The sequence below is a fragment of the Balaenoptera borealis genome (genome assembly GCF_965194805.1).
Source record: "Balaenoptera borealis genome assembly, chromosome: 10".
In the NCBI taxonomy this organism is placed as follows: domain Eukaryota; kingdom Metazoa; phylum Chordata; class Mammalia; order Artiodactyla; family Balaenopteridae; genus Balaenoptera; species Balaenoptera borealis.
Window position 1 is genome coordinate 72,236,609 of NC_138874.1, and position 18,880 is coordinate 72,255,488.

Below are 18,880 nucleotides of genomic sequence, written 5' to 3' on the forward strand. Positions count from 1 at the left end.
CAAATAATTCTGAAAGAAGAACAAGAAGGGACTTACCAGAGGTAAAAAGAGAGTATAATAAAATAATCAGATATTTGGGCAAGCAAAGTTGAAACAGATTGTATACTAAGTTGGGAATCAGCCTTGCTGCAGTGCTGGCCAAGTAGGCTTGTGCCAGCTTTTGGGTCCCTAGGTGTTTGAGTCACTCAAGGGTAATATTTTATGTTGAACCATATGAAATACTTGTCTTTGACCTACAAAAATATCAGTTTCAACTCAATGTGGTTTAACTTAGTATTTGGAATGACGAAATGAGGGAAAAATCAGAGCAGGGAATCTGAGTCAAAGTCTTTTGCCAGTGGCCAAAAACAAGGAAACCAAGTATCACACTAAGATTAAGGGCCTTAAAACTGGTCCCCAACTCAGAGATACAACTCATGATTGGTAGCTGATGCAATTGTGGAACTGGTGCAGGCCGGGCATGAAGTGAGCAAAGTCCCAAGGAACAGCTACAGAGGATCCTGGGCAATTAGGGGCTTTCTTTGATTGGCTATGAGTGGGAATGTGGTGAAGTACAAAGAAGGGTGACGGGTCTGGCTTGAAGATGCAGGGTCAGGACTGATCACAGAGACTCACGTGGAAAGGGGGAATTGTAGCAAATATGAGATGCAGTTGTCATCAGGCAATATATATGGTTCAGTTCTCAAGTTGGAAGCCAAGCAAATTACTATCAGGAATCAAGACACATAAATGCGATGTGTGATCCTTGACTGTATCCAAGATCAGGGAAAAATCACTATAAAGAATGTTAGTGGGACAATTGGACAATTCTGAATATGGACAATGTTAAGTAACAGTACTGTATCAATATTAAATTTCCTGATTGTGATAATTATGGTTATGTAGCAGAATATTCTTGTTCTTGGGAGATGATATAAATGGAAATTTTTTTTGTTAAATTTATTTATTTATTAATTTTGGGGGCGTTGGGTCTTTGTTGCTGCGCGCAGGCTTCTCATTGTGGTGGCTTCTCTTGTTGCAGAGCATGGGCTCTAGGCACAAGGGCTTCAGTTGTTGTGGCTCATGGGCTCTAGAGTGCAGGCTCAGTAGTTGTGGCCCACGGGCTTAGTTGCTCTGCGGCATGTGGGATCTTCCTGGTCCAGGGATCGAACCCGTGTCCACTGCATTGGCAGGCGATTCTTAACTACTGCGCCACCAGGGAAGTCCCTAAATGGAAGTATTTGGGGATAAAGTGACATGATACCTGAATCAAATTGCTTCTGAAAAATAGAGACAGAGACATAAAGTAACTGTGGCAAAATATTAACAACTAGTGAATCTAGATGATATATATTTGATATTTTTCAAAATTAAAAAAAAAACTTGGGGGCTTCCCTGGTGGCACAGTGGTTGAGAATCTGCCTGCCAATGCAGGGGACACGGGTTCGAGCCCTGGTCTGGGAAGATCGCCCATGCCACGGAGCAACTGGGCCTGTGAGCCACAATTACTGAGCCTGCGCGTCTGGAGCCCGTGCTCCGCAACGAGAGGCCGTGACAGTGAGAGGCTCGCGCACAGCGATGAAGAGTGGCCCCCGCTCGCCGCAACTGGAGAAAGTCCTCGCACAGAAATGAAGACCCAACACAGCCAAATAAATAAATAAATAAATAAATAAAATAAATTTATTTTAAAAAAAAACTTGGAAGGGATAAAAGGAATACTAGCATACATTTGGTCCACTTGATATCTACTGCTCTGTCAGATGGGGAACACTTAGCAAAAATAGGAATCAGGTACTGGTGAACATGTTTTAAAAAGGAGACACTAAAATGGAATGGACACATGCAACACTGGGCCTCCTAAGTGTCAGAAGTCTGCTGTCTCCTGCCAGGCCTGTGCTCCGCAACGAGAGGCTGCGATAGTGAGAGGCCCGCGCACCGCGATGAAGAGTGGCCCCCACTTGCCACAACTAGAGAAAGCCCTCGCACAGAAACGAAGACCCAACACAGCCATAAATAAATAAATACATACATACATACATACATACATACATACATACATACCTACATACATACCAGCACCCTGGAGCCAGATGGTCTGGATTCAAGTACTGGCTCTATGATTTGTGAGCTGTGTGACCTTGAGCAAGTTATTTACCCTCTCTGTGCCTCAGTTTCTTTACCTTAAAATGAGGAGTAATGCAGACAAACCTAAATTTTGTAGAATGGGGACATTCTACAAAATGACTGGCCAGTACTTTCCAACAGTATCAAGGTCATGAAAGGAAAATTTTAAAAAAACAACAAGACTAAGGAACCATCCCAGATTAAAGGAGACTAAAGAGACACAACAACCGAATGCAATGTGAGCTGTTGTTAGGTGGGATGCTGGGGCAGGAAAAGGCATTAGAGGGACAAATAATAATTGGCTATATGAATATACCAGCTCCCTCCCCCCCTCTCCCCCCCAGAGAGAGAGAATTCTGAGGAGTGTGTTTGGCGGTGCCTTCCAAAGACTCCCTGCGGGAGAAGGCTCCAGTCACTCACTGGGACAGCTTGATTCTTAATACGTCCTTTATTGGCTGCTGCCTTCCATTCTCTGTTTCCTCACTCCCTGCCCAGTGTTCACTGTACTTCCCCAATAAACTACCTGCTCTAAAGTCCTTGTTGCAAGGTCAGCTCCTAAGGGAACTGAAACTAGGACATTTCATTCCACGATATAAAGCACAAAAATAGCTAGAATTAATCTATGCTATTAGAAGTCTGGGTAGAGCTGGATGGGGAGAGAAGTGGGGCTCCTGGGGTGTTTGTAATGTTCTGTTTCTTGATCTAAGTACTGGTTATATAGCTTTGTTCCATTTGTGAAAATTAGCTGAGCTGTATAGCTATGTGAAAATTAGCTGAGCTGTATAGCTACAATAGGTGCTCTTTTCTGTAGGTATATTATAATCCCCCCCCAAAAATAATAATAATTCTGTTAGTTCTGGCAGAGTGTTTTTGTTTTTTGTTTTTTTTTTCAGTGAAGGAATCGTAAAAATTCTTACTCATTGGCTTGGCAATGAAAACAGGGATAATACATTTATATTAGCTAAAACAACAAATCATTTTTATAATTATTTTTCTGGTTCACATATGGTCAGTAAATGAGAAGAAGCAAAGGCCAAAGAGATGAGAACTTGGGCCTGGATGGCAAAGGAGAAGACAAGAAAAAGAAGATAAAGATGGCATAGTATTCACAGATCAAGAAAGAGATAAAAGGAAGCAAGAGACAACAAAAAAAGGTAGAAACACAGATGTTTTTATCTCCATAGGGTCAGAATAGGTTATAAAGCTTCCTCTCCAGAAAGACAAATATCGTATGATATCAGTTAAATGTGGAATATAAAATCAAAGACAAAACCAAGCAAGCAAACAACCCTCCTCCTCAAAATGAACTCGGACGTACAGAGAACAGATTGGTGGTTGCCACAGGCGGAGGGTGGGGGGTGTGAGAAATGGGTGAAGGAGGTCAAAAGGTACAGACTAAAAAAAACAAAAACAAAAATAAAGGTACAGACTTCCAGTTATAAAATAAGTAAGTCATGGGGATGTAATTTACAGCATGGTGACTATAATTAATAATACTTATTTTATATTTGAAGGTTGCCAAGAGAGTAATCTTAAAAGTTCTCATCACAAGGAAAAAAATTGTAACTATGTGTGGTGATGGGTGTTACGTTGACCTACTGTGGCGATCCATTTTGCAATATACATGAATATCAAATCATTATGTTGTACACCTGAAACTAATATAATGTGATATGTCGATTATATCTCAAACAATTTTTTTTATAGTATATTAATTTGTGACCTATATTATTTTATTTATTTATTTTTTGGCTGTGCTGGGTCTTCGTTTCTGTGTGAGGGCTTTCTCTAGTTGCAGCAAGCGGGGGCCACTCTTCATCGCGGTGCGCGGGCCTCTCACTATCGTGGCCTCTCTTGTTGCGGAGCACAGGCTCCAGACGCGCAGGCTCAGTAGTTGTGGCTCACGGGCCCAGCTGCTCTGGGGCATGTGGGATCTTCCCAGACCAGGGCTCGAACCCGTCTCCCCTGCACTGGCAGGCAGATTCCCAACCACTGTGCCACCAGGGAAGCCCTCAAACAATTTTTTTAAAAGACTCCTTTCCAAAGCTTAGAAGCACAGACATTCATAAAATGACCTCTATTTCTTACATTCAACAAAGAAAAATCCCTAAACTCTTTTCTTACATTCAATAAAGAAAAATTTCATTGAAGAAAACTGCAGAGTCAGTCCCAGTTACAAAGGAAGTGCATCTCTTTTCGAAGCATCACGTTATCATCCTGTGGCCTTTTGCCAGAGGACTCAAGATTTATAGCCAAGGCAGAGAGGATATTTCCCACTGGCACCTGCCTGGTGGTTTAAGTGTTAAACCTAAGCCTCAGAGGAGAAAGTCCCCATTCTTGTTGCAGATTGTAATGAGAGACAAGGAGGGAGATATCTGAACCAGCTCTGTGAATTTTATTTTATGTTGGACTGAGCAACAATATGCAAATCAAAAAACAAGCAGATTGGGCTTTCCTGGTGGCGCAGTGGTTAAGAATCTGGCTGCCAATGCAGGGGACATGGGTTCGATCCCTGGCCCAGGAATATCCCACAAGCTGTGGAGCAACTAAGCCCGTGTGCCACAACTACTGAGTCTGCGCTCTAGAGCCCGCGAACCGCAACTACTGAGCCCACGTGCCACAACTACTGAAGCCCGCTTGCCTAGCGCCCGTGCTCTGCAACGAGAAGCCACCACAATGAGAAGCCCATGCACCGCAATGAAGAGCAGCCCCCACTCGCCACAACTAGAGAAAGCCCGCATGCAGCAATGAAGACCCAATGCAGCCAAAAATAAAAACAAATAAATTTATAAACAAACAAACAAAACAACAAGCAGATTATCATGAGATTTAGAATTATCTGTCAGCTACTCCTTTAAGGTCCTCCCTACAGATATTAACCCTCCTTTTTTTTTTAAACAGGAGATTCCAGGTTGACTTATATATTTAAGTTAAATTGAACTCTTTAGTGCACTGACACTAAAACATTATTGCAATACATTGTAAAAACAAGTTCAAATGTCATAGCATGTGCATGCGTGCACACACACACACAAACCTACTTTGAGTCTGTGTCTGATATTTTCTACTCTCCTAAGTAAAGAACAAGACTTTTGCTGAGATTTTTTAAAAAGTGTAATTTAGGGATTTAAGATTATGCAATAAAAACAGTCTGAAAGGTACTCCCCTCCATGCTGTATCCTTATAAATTATACAACAGATATAAGAAGTAAATTGTTGACTTCATGACGGGGCTTGAAATCATGAAGGGGGATTGCTTGAGAGTACAGAAACAAACAATGTGGCCTCCCAAAGAAAGAAATTGATATGAAACCATGGGAGAAGCCAAGCCCCCAGGTAACCTAAGTTTACACCCACATAGGAATTCTGCTGAATCCTGAATCAGGTGGGAGAATTCTAAACCAGAAAATTAGTGTACAATCAAGAAGTGCTAGTGTCCGAGGAATGCCACTGCCATGAAAGATAGATAACAAACTGAGCAAATGGAAGATCTTATACGTGATCAATAGATCAATTAAAACAAATTCATTTAGTATCTTCTGCAACATAAAGCAAAATAAAACCAAAGAATTATGAAAAAGAACCAATTAGAAATCTTGAAAATTAAAGCCCAAATTGTTGAAAAGAAAAACCTCAAAAGATAGTCTGAATAACAGAACAGACACACTGTGTGAATTAGCAAGCTGGGGATTAAGTTTACGGGGTCTTACAGAATAGAACAAAGAAAAAAAGAAGATGAGAAAGTTTAGAGACATAAAGAATGGATAAGGACATTTTACCTTCCATTTAGGAATTCCAGAGGGAGAATATAGAGAGAAAGGAGGAGGTAGTATTTAATCAATGGCTAAGCATTCCCCAGAAGTGAAGAAAGCTAAGAAATTTCAGAATATCAAAATAAAGAAAAAAATGCTAAAAGTTACCATAGCAGATAGTTTAACTTTAAAGAAATAAGGATCAGATTTTCATTGTAAATTTCATTAGCAACACTATATCCAAGAAGACAATGAGGAGATATCTTCAATGAGCTGTTGGAAAAAACTGTCATTTTAGAATTCTACACTCAGCTACAGTATCACTTTAAAGCACAGGCGAAACGAAGGCATATTTTAAGTATTCAGCATTTAAGAATGTTTAGCACCAACAGATTCTCACTGAAAGAACTACTTAAGATGTACGCCTACATACAAAAACGATTGAAGGAATCCAGAGGAAAAAGCAGTATGAAAAAAAGTAATCTTAGCCAAGTAATCTTACACAATTCAGTCAATCCTATAGTTTAAGACTAAATTAGTATTAATTGCAAAAAATGTTTAAAACAATTTAGAATTAGAATTCTGGATGATATGAACAGGGGAGTTGGGGAGAAGGGAAACAGCAGAAGAAAGTGAAAATGTCTTGTCCTGTTTAGGAAGAGTATATACATATTGATTACCTTTAGATTTTGTTAGGCAAGTATAACTTTATATGTGGGTATAAAAAATTAAGAGTAACCATTAGAAAAAAAGCAATGGAATGTATAAATTTCACACCAACAGAGGAAAAGAAATGGAACAAAGAAAATTCAATCAACCCAACAGAAATCAGGAATGGGGAGAAAAAAGAAACAAAGAGACCATAGGAAATAGAAAACACAAAGTAAGGTAATACGGTTAAATCCAAACAAATGATTGACTATAATAGGAAAAAAGATTTAAGTGAATAAAAAATGGGAGATTCATGTGAAAACACCATTCAAGGAAAATTAAAATTGCCAATAAGCTTAAGAAAAGATGTTCAATCTCACCAGTTATCAAGGAAATACAAATATATGGCATTGAGATGCCATCTTTACTGACCAGATTGGCAAATACTTTTAATTTTGATAATAGCACGTGTTAGTTAGGAAGTTGCGCAAGCAGTTACCCTCATAGCCCACCATTGGGAGTGTATATTGGCACAATCTGGAGAACAATTTGTCATCTCTATTAAAACCAAAACATTTGCATACAGGTGCAAGGAAGTATAGTCAAGGATATTCTAGCAGCATGGCTTATAACAGTGAGATACTGGAAAGAACCTAAATGTCTCCCGTAAGTGGGAGAACACCTAAATAAGCCATAGCATGTTCATACTGCAGAATACTTTGCAGTCATTAAAAAGAATAATTTTGATTCATTTGTGATAATATGGACAGGTATATTGTGAATATTTAAAAATACACAGAATGAAAGGTACAGAATTAGTTTATATGTGTAAAACCACATAAATAAATACTGTGTGTGTAGATAGACAGACAGATAGACATATGTACATAAACACCTAGAAAAAGCTCTGAAGGCTTAAACATCAGACTCAGAGCTAAGATCGCCTCTGAGTGGATGAGATGAGATGAAGAGTGGAGTGAGTGGTGTGTGTTGGCTTGTGGGGAGAGCTTGGGGTGGGGTAGATGCAAGGGCTTTAGTCTTCTTTGTAAAGTCTGATTTTACTTTCAAAGAAATATTTGTGTATTATTTGTTGAATGAGTTTCATTACAGTTTTTTTTTTTCCTCTGGATGTGCTTGCCTTTGCACAAATGGCAGATTTGCTAACCTAGGCTATCTAGGCATTCAGGGAACGGGCTGAGTAGGCACAAGTGGTTTACCAACACTTGCACAACAGGATTTATGACCTCTCTTCTCCCTCCCTTCTACCCCACAGTACTCCCCAGATGCTGGAATCTTAAGGAAGGAAAGGGGGCTGCCATATCCAGCTGTGGACTAAGGATGGTAGCACCCACTCTTGAATAAGCAGGTTACCAGCACCCCGTTAAGTGAAGCTGTGTGTGTGTGTGTGTGTGTGTGTGTGTGTGCGCGCGCGTGTGTGCTGGAAAGTCGTCTTTTATGTAAGTACGCTGGAAAAATTATACTTCAGGTAAGGTTTGAGGGACACAATGAACCCTACAGCTTCTAGACTATTAAAGCTTTTTTGTGACCTCCCTTGAGCTATCCACTTTCTGAGCTCTAATGTGTAACATCAAGAAAAGGAGGAACCTTCTCCTCTTTGGCAATGAGAAGTTGGAAACACAGCCAGAACAACTCTTTATGTCACTGATTATTCTCAGGCTTACGCATTTTGCTATTTTAAATTTCTTCCTTATTTCAAACCAACTGCTTATGAATCTTTCCATTTGGCAACCTGGAAATATTTAATTAGAGCTTTTCTATAATGATGTTGTAGAAGTAAAATACTTAGGACAACATCAAAAACAACAATTCTTTCTGGTTCTCCAAATTCCACACTGCAAAGTCCAGTGTGTTTCCTCTCTTCCTCTCTGACCCCCACGGCCCTCAGAACTTTCTCCATACTCTGAAACCCCAGTAGTAAGTTATAATCTGTAGGATCCATTTGGAATTTACAATACTGAATTCCTATAGTATTGCCAATTGTATTGTACCACTGGTTCCTTCTATCTTTCTATTTCTTTCTCTCCTTTGAAGTTCCTAATGCAGTGGTTGATTGGTTACTTGATTGATTAGAATCTGGAAGTAGCTGGTATATAATCATCATTAATGCTTGGTTCCCTGAGCTAGCATTGGCTAGGTGCCTGGGACAATGTCTGGGCAGACCCCTCATCTTCTCCCCTGTGGTCCATTAGCCCAGGATGTTGCAAGGAAACTGTGGGGAGTCCTGCTGAGTCTGAGCCACCCTAAAGCCAACAGTCCAAGAGAGGGCTACTTCAGTTTCTAAGCCTAAGCACTTTTCTTCCATTACCACCCAAGGAGCTTGGCCCCAATACACCCCGCCGCCACCAAGGATCCACTACATAATTTGTGGGGCCCAGTTCCCTGCCTCCATGGGGGCCTCCAGAAGCAAGTCCTGGCCTCTCTCCACTATGACAGCTCTTTCTTAGTCATTTTCCATATGACACAGAGACACACTGGCTGTCAAGGTTGGCACCATGGAGCTGCACTGCTCACCAGGGAACACTTAGCCACTTAGCCTGGCTCTTTATCCCAACATTCTTTAATTTCAGGAGCCTCGGCATCACCTGGGAGCTTGTCAGAAATGCAGTGTCTCAGGCCCCATCTCAGACCTATTCATTTAGAATCTGCTTTTTAACAAGATCCCTGGCAGACACCTGGGCACAGAAACTCAGATTAAGCTCAGAGAAGCTCAGATTAAGGCTCTAGGCCTGGGATCCCCCTTGATACAGCTGACTTCACAAATACCATGGCAGGAAACTCCTCTAGGATTTTCACTGGTTGACAGTTTTAATCATGTAAGTATAGCAAGAGAATGACCAGTATGACAGGTAGATTTATCTGAATTCTCAGGCATGGTTATTGCAGTGCAAGATCTCTTTAACATGAACAATTCAATACAAAGCATGACTCAAAAACATTTGAAGGAATACTAGTAAAGAGAGTAAGATTGAACACACAGGAAGGGGAGTTCAAAACAGCACCATCCCAGGAGAAGCAGGAAAGGCTCAATCAAGAACATAGTGGTCACTGGCCTTGGGCGAAAGGGGGGATGACTTTTCCAGAGAATGAAAGAAAGGAGCGGAGGCAGCATGTAGCCTGCTGGTTTTGTTTGCCTAGCATCCCTTCTCCCTGCTTTTGGTAACAGTCCCAACTTTTTGTTTGGGGACCACTTCTGTCCATTCTATGTGGTCTTGGTAGAAAAGCCAATTAGGCGAGTGGGAATATGACCCAAGGGAAGCTAATGAGATTCTATTTATCTCAGGAATGGGAAATTCAGAGGAGAAAACCAAGAAGAGAAATGACTGGAACTGAGTCCTAGTGGCAGGGGCTCAGAGGAGATTGCCCTAGGTTCCTCTACTTTATGCTCTTCCCAAGACCAGTGTCTGCTTGGCTTTCCTTAAGTTCTGTGAGCTTTGCAATATCTTTCCCCCAAATTCTGGTTTGTTTGAGTTTGCCAGTCAAATTCTGTCGTGTGCAAAGAAAGAACTGTATGAGATACAGAAGGTGTAGACACAGAAACATTTTAAGTTGAGGTGAGAAGAAGTCTGTTTTCTCTGGCAGAGGCAAATAGGATGGATAGTTTGAACCACATGGTAAAGTTATGGAAGGGATCTAATCAAGGATAAGTACATAGAGCAAGCATAAGTAAAAGGACTGCCAGTCAGTGCTGAGGGGCCAGCTAAGTTTGCAGAATATGAAATCACAGTGATTTCCTTGAGTAACCTAGGTGTAGGAAAGGAGAAAGGGCACAGTTGGACTGATTCAAAGCTAGGAGTTAGCAGATACCATGTGTCAGAAACATAAGGTGGGGATATTAAAGGGCTGTCAAGAGAAGTTGAAGGCTAACATCATGGGCTGCAGGCAGGACAAGCAAGGAAATGAAGCTAAGAGGGCGAAATGGGGAGGAGAGGCACGGAGAGACTGAGGCTTGGGTTAGTTGAGAACAGACCAGGGAATAAGAGAGAGACTTGGAAGTTTAAGAGGCTGCTCTATTGCAGTCCAGATTTAAAAGTCAGAAAGGTTCAGCTGCTAAGGCCCAGGGTGTGGGTAATCCACGGACTTTGAGAATTGGAATGTAGATTAAGGTTAGTAAGGCACATTGAGGCCAGGGTCATCCAGATGGCCACTGAAGTTGACCATGATGATGTTATATAAGATGTAAGTTTGGTAACTGGCTCACCTCAATTTTACCAACCAAGTTCTTAAGTGGTTTTATTTTAAAATATTTTAAATGAATGTAGGGGAATGGCCAGGAGGTTGGTAGATTGCAATTTAAAAATGAAGTTCCTTCAAGAAACTACTAGCTATAGAGTAACATAACGGCTGATGGTGTGGGTTCCTGGCTCTGCTCCTTTACTGGCTGTCTAACCCTGAGTAAGTTACTTATCCTCCCTGTGCCTCAGTTTCCTCAACTATAAAATGAGCATAAGACTACCCGCCTCACAGAGTCATTGTGAGAATTAAATGAATTAACATGTATAAACTGGTAAATGCTGAGCACTTCATAAACGTTAGGTATTGTTATTAAAGAGGCGACATTATAAATAAACTATAATATAATGTGATACTCTATGATGAATATTTGTACAAGCATGTAGAAAATAACTGAGGGGGGGGGGCACTTAAAACTATCCTTGGGATAACCAGGGAAGTCTTCAGTAAAGAGACAGAAGCAAAAACAAAACAAAGTCCAAGAGTTTGATAAACAAAGGGCATAGGGGAAGTGGTAGGATCTATGTTCAATGCTCACAGTATGACAGGCACCGTGCTATTTTACAAATATTATCACATTTAACACCACATCCCTGCAAGACATGCAACTTCCTTTCACTGAGGAGCACTCACAGGGATTAAATAACTTGGGCACACAGGAATGGAAAGAAATTGGAATCTTCATTTTAAAAAGCAAGTTGGTCTGGCAGAAGAAGAACTCTGCAGAGGGGCCTTCAAGGAAGTGTGAGGTGGAATAGGTAGATCACTGAGCGCTCGTGGGAAGCTGGGAAAGTTGAGGATGGATTCACATGCAGGGATCAGATTATAAATGGCTTTTGCCTGTCATATGAGAAGTTTGGACTTGAGTCTGAGAGCAATGCAGAGGCAGTAAAGGATGTTTAAGGAGGCCCTACACAGTGAGCTGAAACCGAGCACGTCGTTAAAAGTACGATGACAGCCAGATACATCAATCTCCAGTAAATCTGGGCGGACCCCCAGACAGGCAGAGGAGACGCAGCAAGGAAGAGGAGCAGCGGCGAGCTTTTCCTCCGCCCACATCGCCGGATGTTTAAAGCCCCTAGGCTTGTTCTCCCACACCTCCTTTTGGCTCCTCTCTCTAAACACACCTGGCTGCCTGCGTGCTTCCGGGGCTAACTACGCGCCGCCACCTGCGCCCTCCAGCTGAAGCGCAACCCGGCCGACCCACCCCTTCAGCGCCCCCTGGCGTCTGCACCCTTGCTCTTTTTTTTAGTGAAATAATTTTTTAAAAATTGTATTTAAGTATAGTTGATTTACAACGTTGTTTTAATTTCTTCTGTATAGCAAAGTGACTCAGTTATACATATATAAACTTTTTTCATATTCTTTTCCATTATGACTTACCACAGGATATTGAATATAGTTCCCTGTACTATACAGTAGGACCTTATTCATCCATTCTATATGTAATAGTTTGCATCTGCTAACCCCAAACTCCCAATCCATCCCTCCCCCACTCTCCCTTCCCCTTGGCAACCACAAGTCTGTTCTCTGTATCTGTTAGTCTGTTTCACAGATAGTTCATTTGTGTCATATTTTAGATTCCACATATGTGATATCATATGATAGTTGCCGTTCTCTTTCTGACTTACTTCACTTAGTATGATAATCTGTAAGTCCACCCATGGGACTGCAGGGCTCTTCTAACTCGCGTACCTCAGAGAGCAGCCCGGCCTCCTTCCGCAGCGCCCCGCATCCGGTCACATGAAGGGCAGGTCACCTGCTCTCTGGTCACGTGAGGCCGGTCACGTGCCAGGGCCGCACCGCTAGCTTCCGGAGACTTTCGGGGCTCAGCGGGTGTGGTCCTGCCGCTCCCTGAGCCTACCGAACTGCACAGCCAGGATGGTGAGGGCGGCGGTTCGGGTTAGGGTTTGGCCCTGACCGCCGCCTCCCCAGAGCTCAGCCCCTCTTCTCGTCCTTCCCGCTGCAGATGAACGGGACCACCCCCGACCAGGAGCGGCCGCCGGTGTCCGAGCCCGTGTGGGAGCGGCCCTGGTCGGTGGAGGAGATCCGCAGGAGCAGCCAGAGCTGGTCGCTGGCAGCCGACGCCGGCGTGAGAGGCGGGCCCCAGGGACCGGAGGGGAGGGCGGGCCTTCTGGGGTGATGCGCGGCCTGCGAGCGGGACGATGGGAGCCCCCAGTCCCCCTCCACCCAGTCGATCCTGTTGCCTCTCATTGACTTAATAACGTCCCTTCTCGCCCTCGAAAACTCCCGGATGGTAGTCCCCAGGCACTTGGGTGGAGGCGGGCTGGTCGACCTTAGCCCTCTCAGTGTTCCCACTCGGACTGCGGCCCTTCCTTGTTTGGGTTTTCTAGCCAGGCGCCCAACTCCACCCTGAGCGGGGATCGGCTTCCGCCACCTCGCAGGCTTACATGGCACTAGTTAGGCTATTCCATGTTGGGACCTGGACTGAGCGGAGCGGTAGACAAACCAGTATATGGATATCCTTGAGTGGGACTCTTTAGGCCGGGGGCCCAATAAGCTCAGAACTGTGATTCCAGAGTTCCATTTGAACAGGATTTTTGGGTAAGAGTAGTGGTTTGATATTTTTCCCTTTGTCTCTGATCCCTGTAGAATGACAACCAAACAGGACTTTTAAATTCCTCCAGAAACGAGATAGCAAGTATCCATTGACTCATTGCCACTGTTCTGATGAGCTTTCTTAATGTTTTTCGATGCTACTTGGTCTTGGTACTGTCAAAAGCAGCATCCCTTTTACATTCCAGCACACGGGCGCACACACACACAGGCGGAAGGAAATGGGTTCTTTTCTGTTTTGACACGCAGAATAGGTGCATATAATATTGATTCTACTGTATGTTTGTTTTTTAAATAGTTATTACAGTTTCTACAGGAATTCTCACAGCAGACTATCTCTAGGACCCATGAAATCAAGAAACAAGTGGATGGACTAATTCGGGAAACTAAAGCCACAGATTGTCGACTACATAATGTCTTCAATGACTTCCTTATGCTGTCTAATACCCAGTTCATTGAGAACGTGAGTTACTTAGTTACATCAGACTTATAAAAAAATAATACTGTTAGAAGGAGCAAGAGTCACTGTGATACTAAGCGACTCATTATTAGGTTCTCTTAAATATTGGTGAAGTAGTGGTTCTTGGAGATTGATGCCCCCCCCCCTTTTTATTAGTAAAGTTTATTTTTTTTCAAGCCTTTGAAAAAACCTAATGATAAAACTTCCTCATATTCCAGTGTTTTCACTGATTTTTAGTTTTGGTGTAGTCAGCAGTTGTGCTGAATTGCATGGCACTCCAACAAGTTTTGTTATGAGCATGCTGTGTAAGGAAAGCCATACACCTGGTCTGATCCTCTGGACACCATCAGGTTATTGATTGTATCCATTATGTCCTGATAAGTTACATTAAAGGCATGTGTGTGTCTACTTGGAATATTCTCAACTAACATTTTGTTATGATGGCTGAACCTATGCCATAGAATCAGCTCTAAACAGATTATTGAGCTTTAACCCAAGTGCTATTTTATCTATATATTTATCAAATTTCTAGGTGCTAGGTTCTAGGAATACATAGATAAATTAGACAGAGCCCCTCCTTAGAGAAGATCATAATGTTCCATAATAGTGTAATTCCAGAATAAAAAGGAAGCAAGTGTGGCTGGAGCCCAATGACTGTAGGGGAGATTGTTAACAGAGGATGGAGAGGAAGCTTAGTTAAGCTGTTCTGTATTTCTCATAGGGCGGCTAACTTTCTGAGTATCAGTGTTAATTAATCTGTGAAAAGAGAATTAGTAAAGTAGGCTATCTCCTGAGATTGTTAGATGCAAAGTAATAAAAAAAGATTTCAAAAATTGCAAGATTATACAAAGCCCAAGATTTAGGATTGTTAAGAAGAGACTAAATATTGTCATGCAGGTATCTTATGCAGCATGTTTGTACATTTTTAGTAGTTCAGGTTGAAATGCCACTACTAGGCTTTTTGGGGAAGCTGTGTGTAAAATAAAGATCTTAATAAAGGTCTTAAATATCTCTTTACCAGTAGGTTTAAAATGTAACAAATATTCTAGTCAACTCTGTAGTCATTTTCTGGTTGTCTACACAGAATGTCCATGCTTGGTCCTGAGCATCTTTCCCATTGGAAGAGGCAGTTTACAGGACTCTCATCTCTACTTTACAGGTGTATGCAGCCCCATCACTTTTTCATCATGCTGAATTCCGTGTCCTTTTGAATATACCTGTTGCTCTCATTCTGTACCTTTCTTGCTGGATCAGGTGCTTAGCTCTTCTCTGCAGTCAGTGTTGCAGCCCTAGACTGGGCAAGGAATAGAGTTGGGAGCCTTCTTTTGTACCTGATGTGCCTGTAACCACATTGGTACTGGATTGGTACCCGACTGTTACTTTGGGGGTGAGGGGCATCATAAGCTTCTTTTTCTGAATCATAACCTTCAGGTCTTTTTCTTTTCTCTAGCTCTTCTTTTCTGGCCAAGTTTTCTTAGCTTCTGAGTTTCCCATAATCTAGTTTTTGTGGGTGGTTTTTTTGTTTGTTTGTTTTTTGTTTTTGTTGATTATTTGTTGGTAATAGTTCTTTATTTCTGTTCACTTCTTGGATTCCCTACTTTCCATCCATCTCTCCATCCCCTTAGTCCTTATGCCTCTTCCCCTTCCATTCTGCAGCCAAATTCCCCTTTAGATGTGCCTGTTGCCACTGCCAAATCAAACTGCTTCCCAGACCTCCCTATAATGCCATGTGTTACGTGTTTTTCCATTTGTGGTAGAGCATGATGATGTTGAGTATGGCTAATGCTTAATAAAACTCTGAAATAAACTACCTGCTGATAATACATTTGGCAGTGATTTGACTCTGCATGTGTTTTCTTCAAACCCTGGCCAGTACTCATGTATTACAATTCTGGCTTAAATGACGGTGCCATTTGGTTTCATGGTAGTTTATTGGAAAGATACCCACAGTCATAGGTTTCTGGGTTTTAGTAATTGACCTAGAGGCAGCTAGTAGATTGCAAACTGCATTACAGTTAGTGAAACTGAAGAGCAATCAGGACTTTCCAGGGCAAGAGAAATTAGTGCCTTTAGTAAAGGCTCAAGAGGGGACTCTGAAGGAGGAGAAATGCTGATTAACAGTGACCAGTGCATCAGTGTGTTATCCGGAGGGAGTACAATTCTTGAAGCTTCATTAATCTGTTAATTTAGGAATTTTGTCCTGAAACATTAAGTGACCTAGTTAATGATTTCTTTAGTAGCACTTCCCATGATTGTAATTTTACATTTATTGATATGATTCGATGTGTTGAACTCCCTTACTAAATCAAACCCCATATTTTTGCTAAATGTTGTATTCCTTGGGCTCAGCATGAGCCTGATATATAAGGACTCAGTGAATATTTGAATGAATTAATGAGAGATCACAAAAGTGAAAAGGACCAGGGCTGTTTATGACACGTTAAGAAATCTCAGCCCCTCATCAGCGTTTTCCCTAATTCCCCACCTTCACCTCTTACCTCATCTCCCCAAATGAGGAAAAGATGCTTTGAGGGGAAATATCAAAGATATTTAACAGTTCTGGGAATGGCTACCTAATTTTAAAATGATCAAAAAACCCATGAAGCTGTGAGTTGGGTGAAACTGGTAAGGGTGAAGGAAGTTAGCATTGATTTCCTGCTGTGTACTGAGTACTTGAGATGCATGGTCCTGGCCACCCTTGAAAGATCCCATGGGTTTTATGTATTTGCTGGTTGGTTTCTTAGATGTCATGTTTGGCTTTCCACAGGCTGCTGATCTCTTGTGAGGTAGTTTTTAATGACAGGCAATAGAAAAAGCAGGGTGTTAGTGCTGTTGAGACCTCAGCATGAAGCTCAACATTTTAGGTTAAATGGTCTCGCTATTGAAAGTCTGACGTGACTTTGGTAGCTGCCTTGTCTTAAAGTCTCCATTTTAAGATTTATTTACTTTATTTCTTCCTGCCTTTGAAAATTACTCCCCAAATTTCTGGCCTTTATAGAACAGTTTTTTTTTTTTAAGTATGGAAGAAGAAGAAGCACCTGAAATTTCAGATGCTAAAGGAGAGCCTCCTAACATTTTGACATGTATATTCCAAGTCCATTTTCCATGCAGACATTGGGCTTTAAGTGTTTTCCTTTCTTGTTATAAAAGTAATGAACACTCACTGTAGGAGAGATTGGGATATATAAAAAGTATTAAAGTGTGAAAAAATTAAAACTACAGAAATCAGCTATAATTCCACCACCCCAAATTAACCAGCCACTGAACATTTCGGCATATTTCTTTCTAAGTGTATATATGTATGTGTATAACTTTAACCTTTTCTATGTATTGGCAGCCTGCATTTTTCTTAATGTTAGTGTATTATTTTATAAACATTTTAACACATCTGTAAGATTTTGTGAACTTAATTTTTATTGTTTTTATTTCCTTATGTGCCTATCATTTAACAATCTCCCGATATCAATTTTTTTAAATAAAATATTTCATGTGTCTAGAAAAGAACAGATAATAACCACAAATGCTAATAATATACACTACCTTGCATTAACAGATTTTAATATTTTGCCATATTTGCTTAAAAGGACCAACTCCCATTTTTTTCCTTATCTCTAAATATTTTGGGTGTGGGCTCCGTTGTATCTCTGCCTTTTTACTCTTCTTACCTGGAGAGTATATCTGTGTGGATGTATGTCGGTGCAGGTGTATATGAGGTAGGGATCTCATTTGGTTCATTTCCATATGAGTAACTTTTACTGTGTAGTTCTTTTTAAAAAATAATTAATTAATTAATTTATCTTTTGGCTGCGTTGGGTCTTCGTTGCTGCACGTGGGTTTTCTCTAGTTGTGGCGAGCAGGGGCTGCTCTTCCTTGTGGTGCGCGGGCTTTTCATTGCGGTGGCTTCTCTTGTTGCGGAGCACGGGCTCTAGGCACGCGGGCTTCACTAGTTGTGGCTGGTGGGCTCTAGAGCGCAGACTCAGTAGTTGTTGCACCCAGGCTTAGTTGTTCCGTGGCATGTGGGATCTTCCCGGACCAGGGCTCAAACCCGTGTCCCCTGCACTGGCAGGTGGATTCTTTACCACTGCGCCATCAGGGAAGCCCTATTGTGTAGTTCTTTCCCTCAGTGACTTATATGTATGAATGTGTGTTTTTGTGAATATAAAATCAGGTTTACATGTAATTGTGGGTCTGTCTCTTGCCTCTGTCTTTTATTATGTTTATCTGCCATAGTCAGTATCACAATCTTAAATACCAGAGATTTTCTATTAAGTCCTAATAGGGCAAATCCCTGTGACTTCTTTTTATTCAGAATTGTCATGGTTATCCTTGGCTTTTTTCTTTCCTCTGTGAATTTGAGGATTATCTTGCTAAATTCCCCAGAAAATTCTATTAGCACTTTGATTGGAATTGCATAGAATTACAGATTTGGTGTTTGTGACTTTGCACTATAAATCTGGTGCCATGAGCATCTTATTGTTTGTATTTATTTTTCTTGGAACTAAATTTCAAGAAGTAGAATTCTTGGGTTAGAAGATACGAACGTTTAAAAATAACATTGTCCAGTCAGATTGGCAGATATTTTTAAAAGGTGGGTAGCATGGTCCCACTGCTGGCAGAAGTCTGGGAAGTAGGCACTTGAATGTGTTGTGGGGACAGTGTGAGTCACTCCACATTTGTGGCCAGAAATCTGGAGGTAGCTATTAAGTCTAAAAAACAGTTTTGTCCTGTGACTTGGCAATCCTATTTTTGGGAAGCCTATAGAAATAAAAGATCCAGGGCCTAAGAATTTGTGTGCATATGTTTACAGCAGTTTATTTACAACAGCAAAAACTGGAAATCTCCTTAATATTCCCTAATAGAGAATTATTGAATTAATTATAGTCAAGTTCATGCCATAGAATATTGTGCAGATATAAAAAAGATTGAATCAAATCTATTTGCATTGACCTAGAAAGTGGTTTATGTGAATATCAAGTGAAAAAGTGGGGCAGAGAAATGTGTAAAGTATAAGTGCATTTTTATTTAAAAGCAGGAAGAGTGGGAGAACTCTGAATATGTGCATATGTCTGTATATATTTGTGTATGT

At 41.3% G+C, this 18,880-nt stretch overlaps 1 protein-coding gene and 1 long non-coding RNA gene across 16 annotated transcripts in view; one reads left to right on the forward strand and one right to left on the reverse strand.

The window, feature by feature from the left end:
* LOC309604715 overlaps nucleotides 1-12,494 on the reverse strand; it is a 31,117-nt gene extending 18,623 nt beyond the window's left edge. Inside the window, exon 1 of the long non-coding RNA XR_014231010.1 lies at nucleotides 12,389-12,494. This is a non-coding gene — a long non-coding RNA (uncharacterized lncRNA). The remainder of the gene's footprint in view (nucleotides 1-12,388) is intronic.
* Nucleotides 12,495-12,509: 15 nt separating this feature from the next.
* The window catches only part of LOC309604621 (WASH complex subunit 2-like), a 56,622-nt gene continuing 50,251 nt past the window's right edge, over nucleotides 12,510-18,880 (forward strand). For 7 of the 15 annotated variants that reach the window (XM_082339400.1, XM_082339403.1, XM_082339401.1 and 4 more), the window contains exons 1-3: nucleotides 12,512-12,641; nucleotides 12,727-12,849; nucleotides 13,633-13,797. In XM_082339400.1, coding sequence (XP_082195526.1) covers nucleotides 12,639-12,641; nucleotides 12,727-12,849; nucleotides 13,633-13,797 — 291 coding nt within the window. In that variant the 5' untranslated portion in view covers nucleotides 12,512-12,638. Of the gene's footprint in view, nucleotides 12,642-12,726; nucleotides 12,850-13,632; nucleotides 13,798-18,880 lie in introns of all 15 variants that reach the window. The other 8 variants (XM_082339412.1, XM_082339404.1, XM_082339405.1 and 5 more) reach the window with 2 other exon arrangements.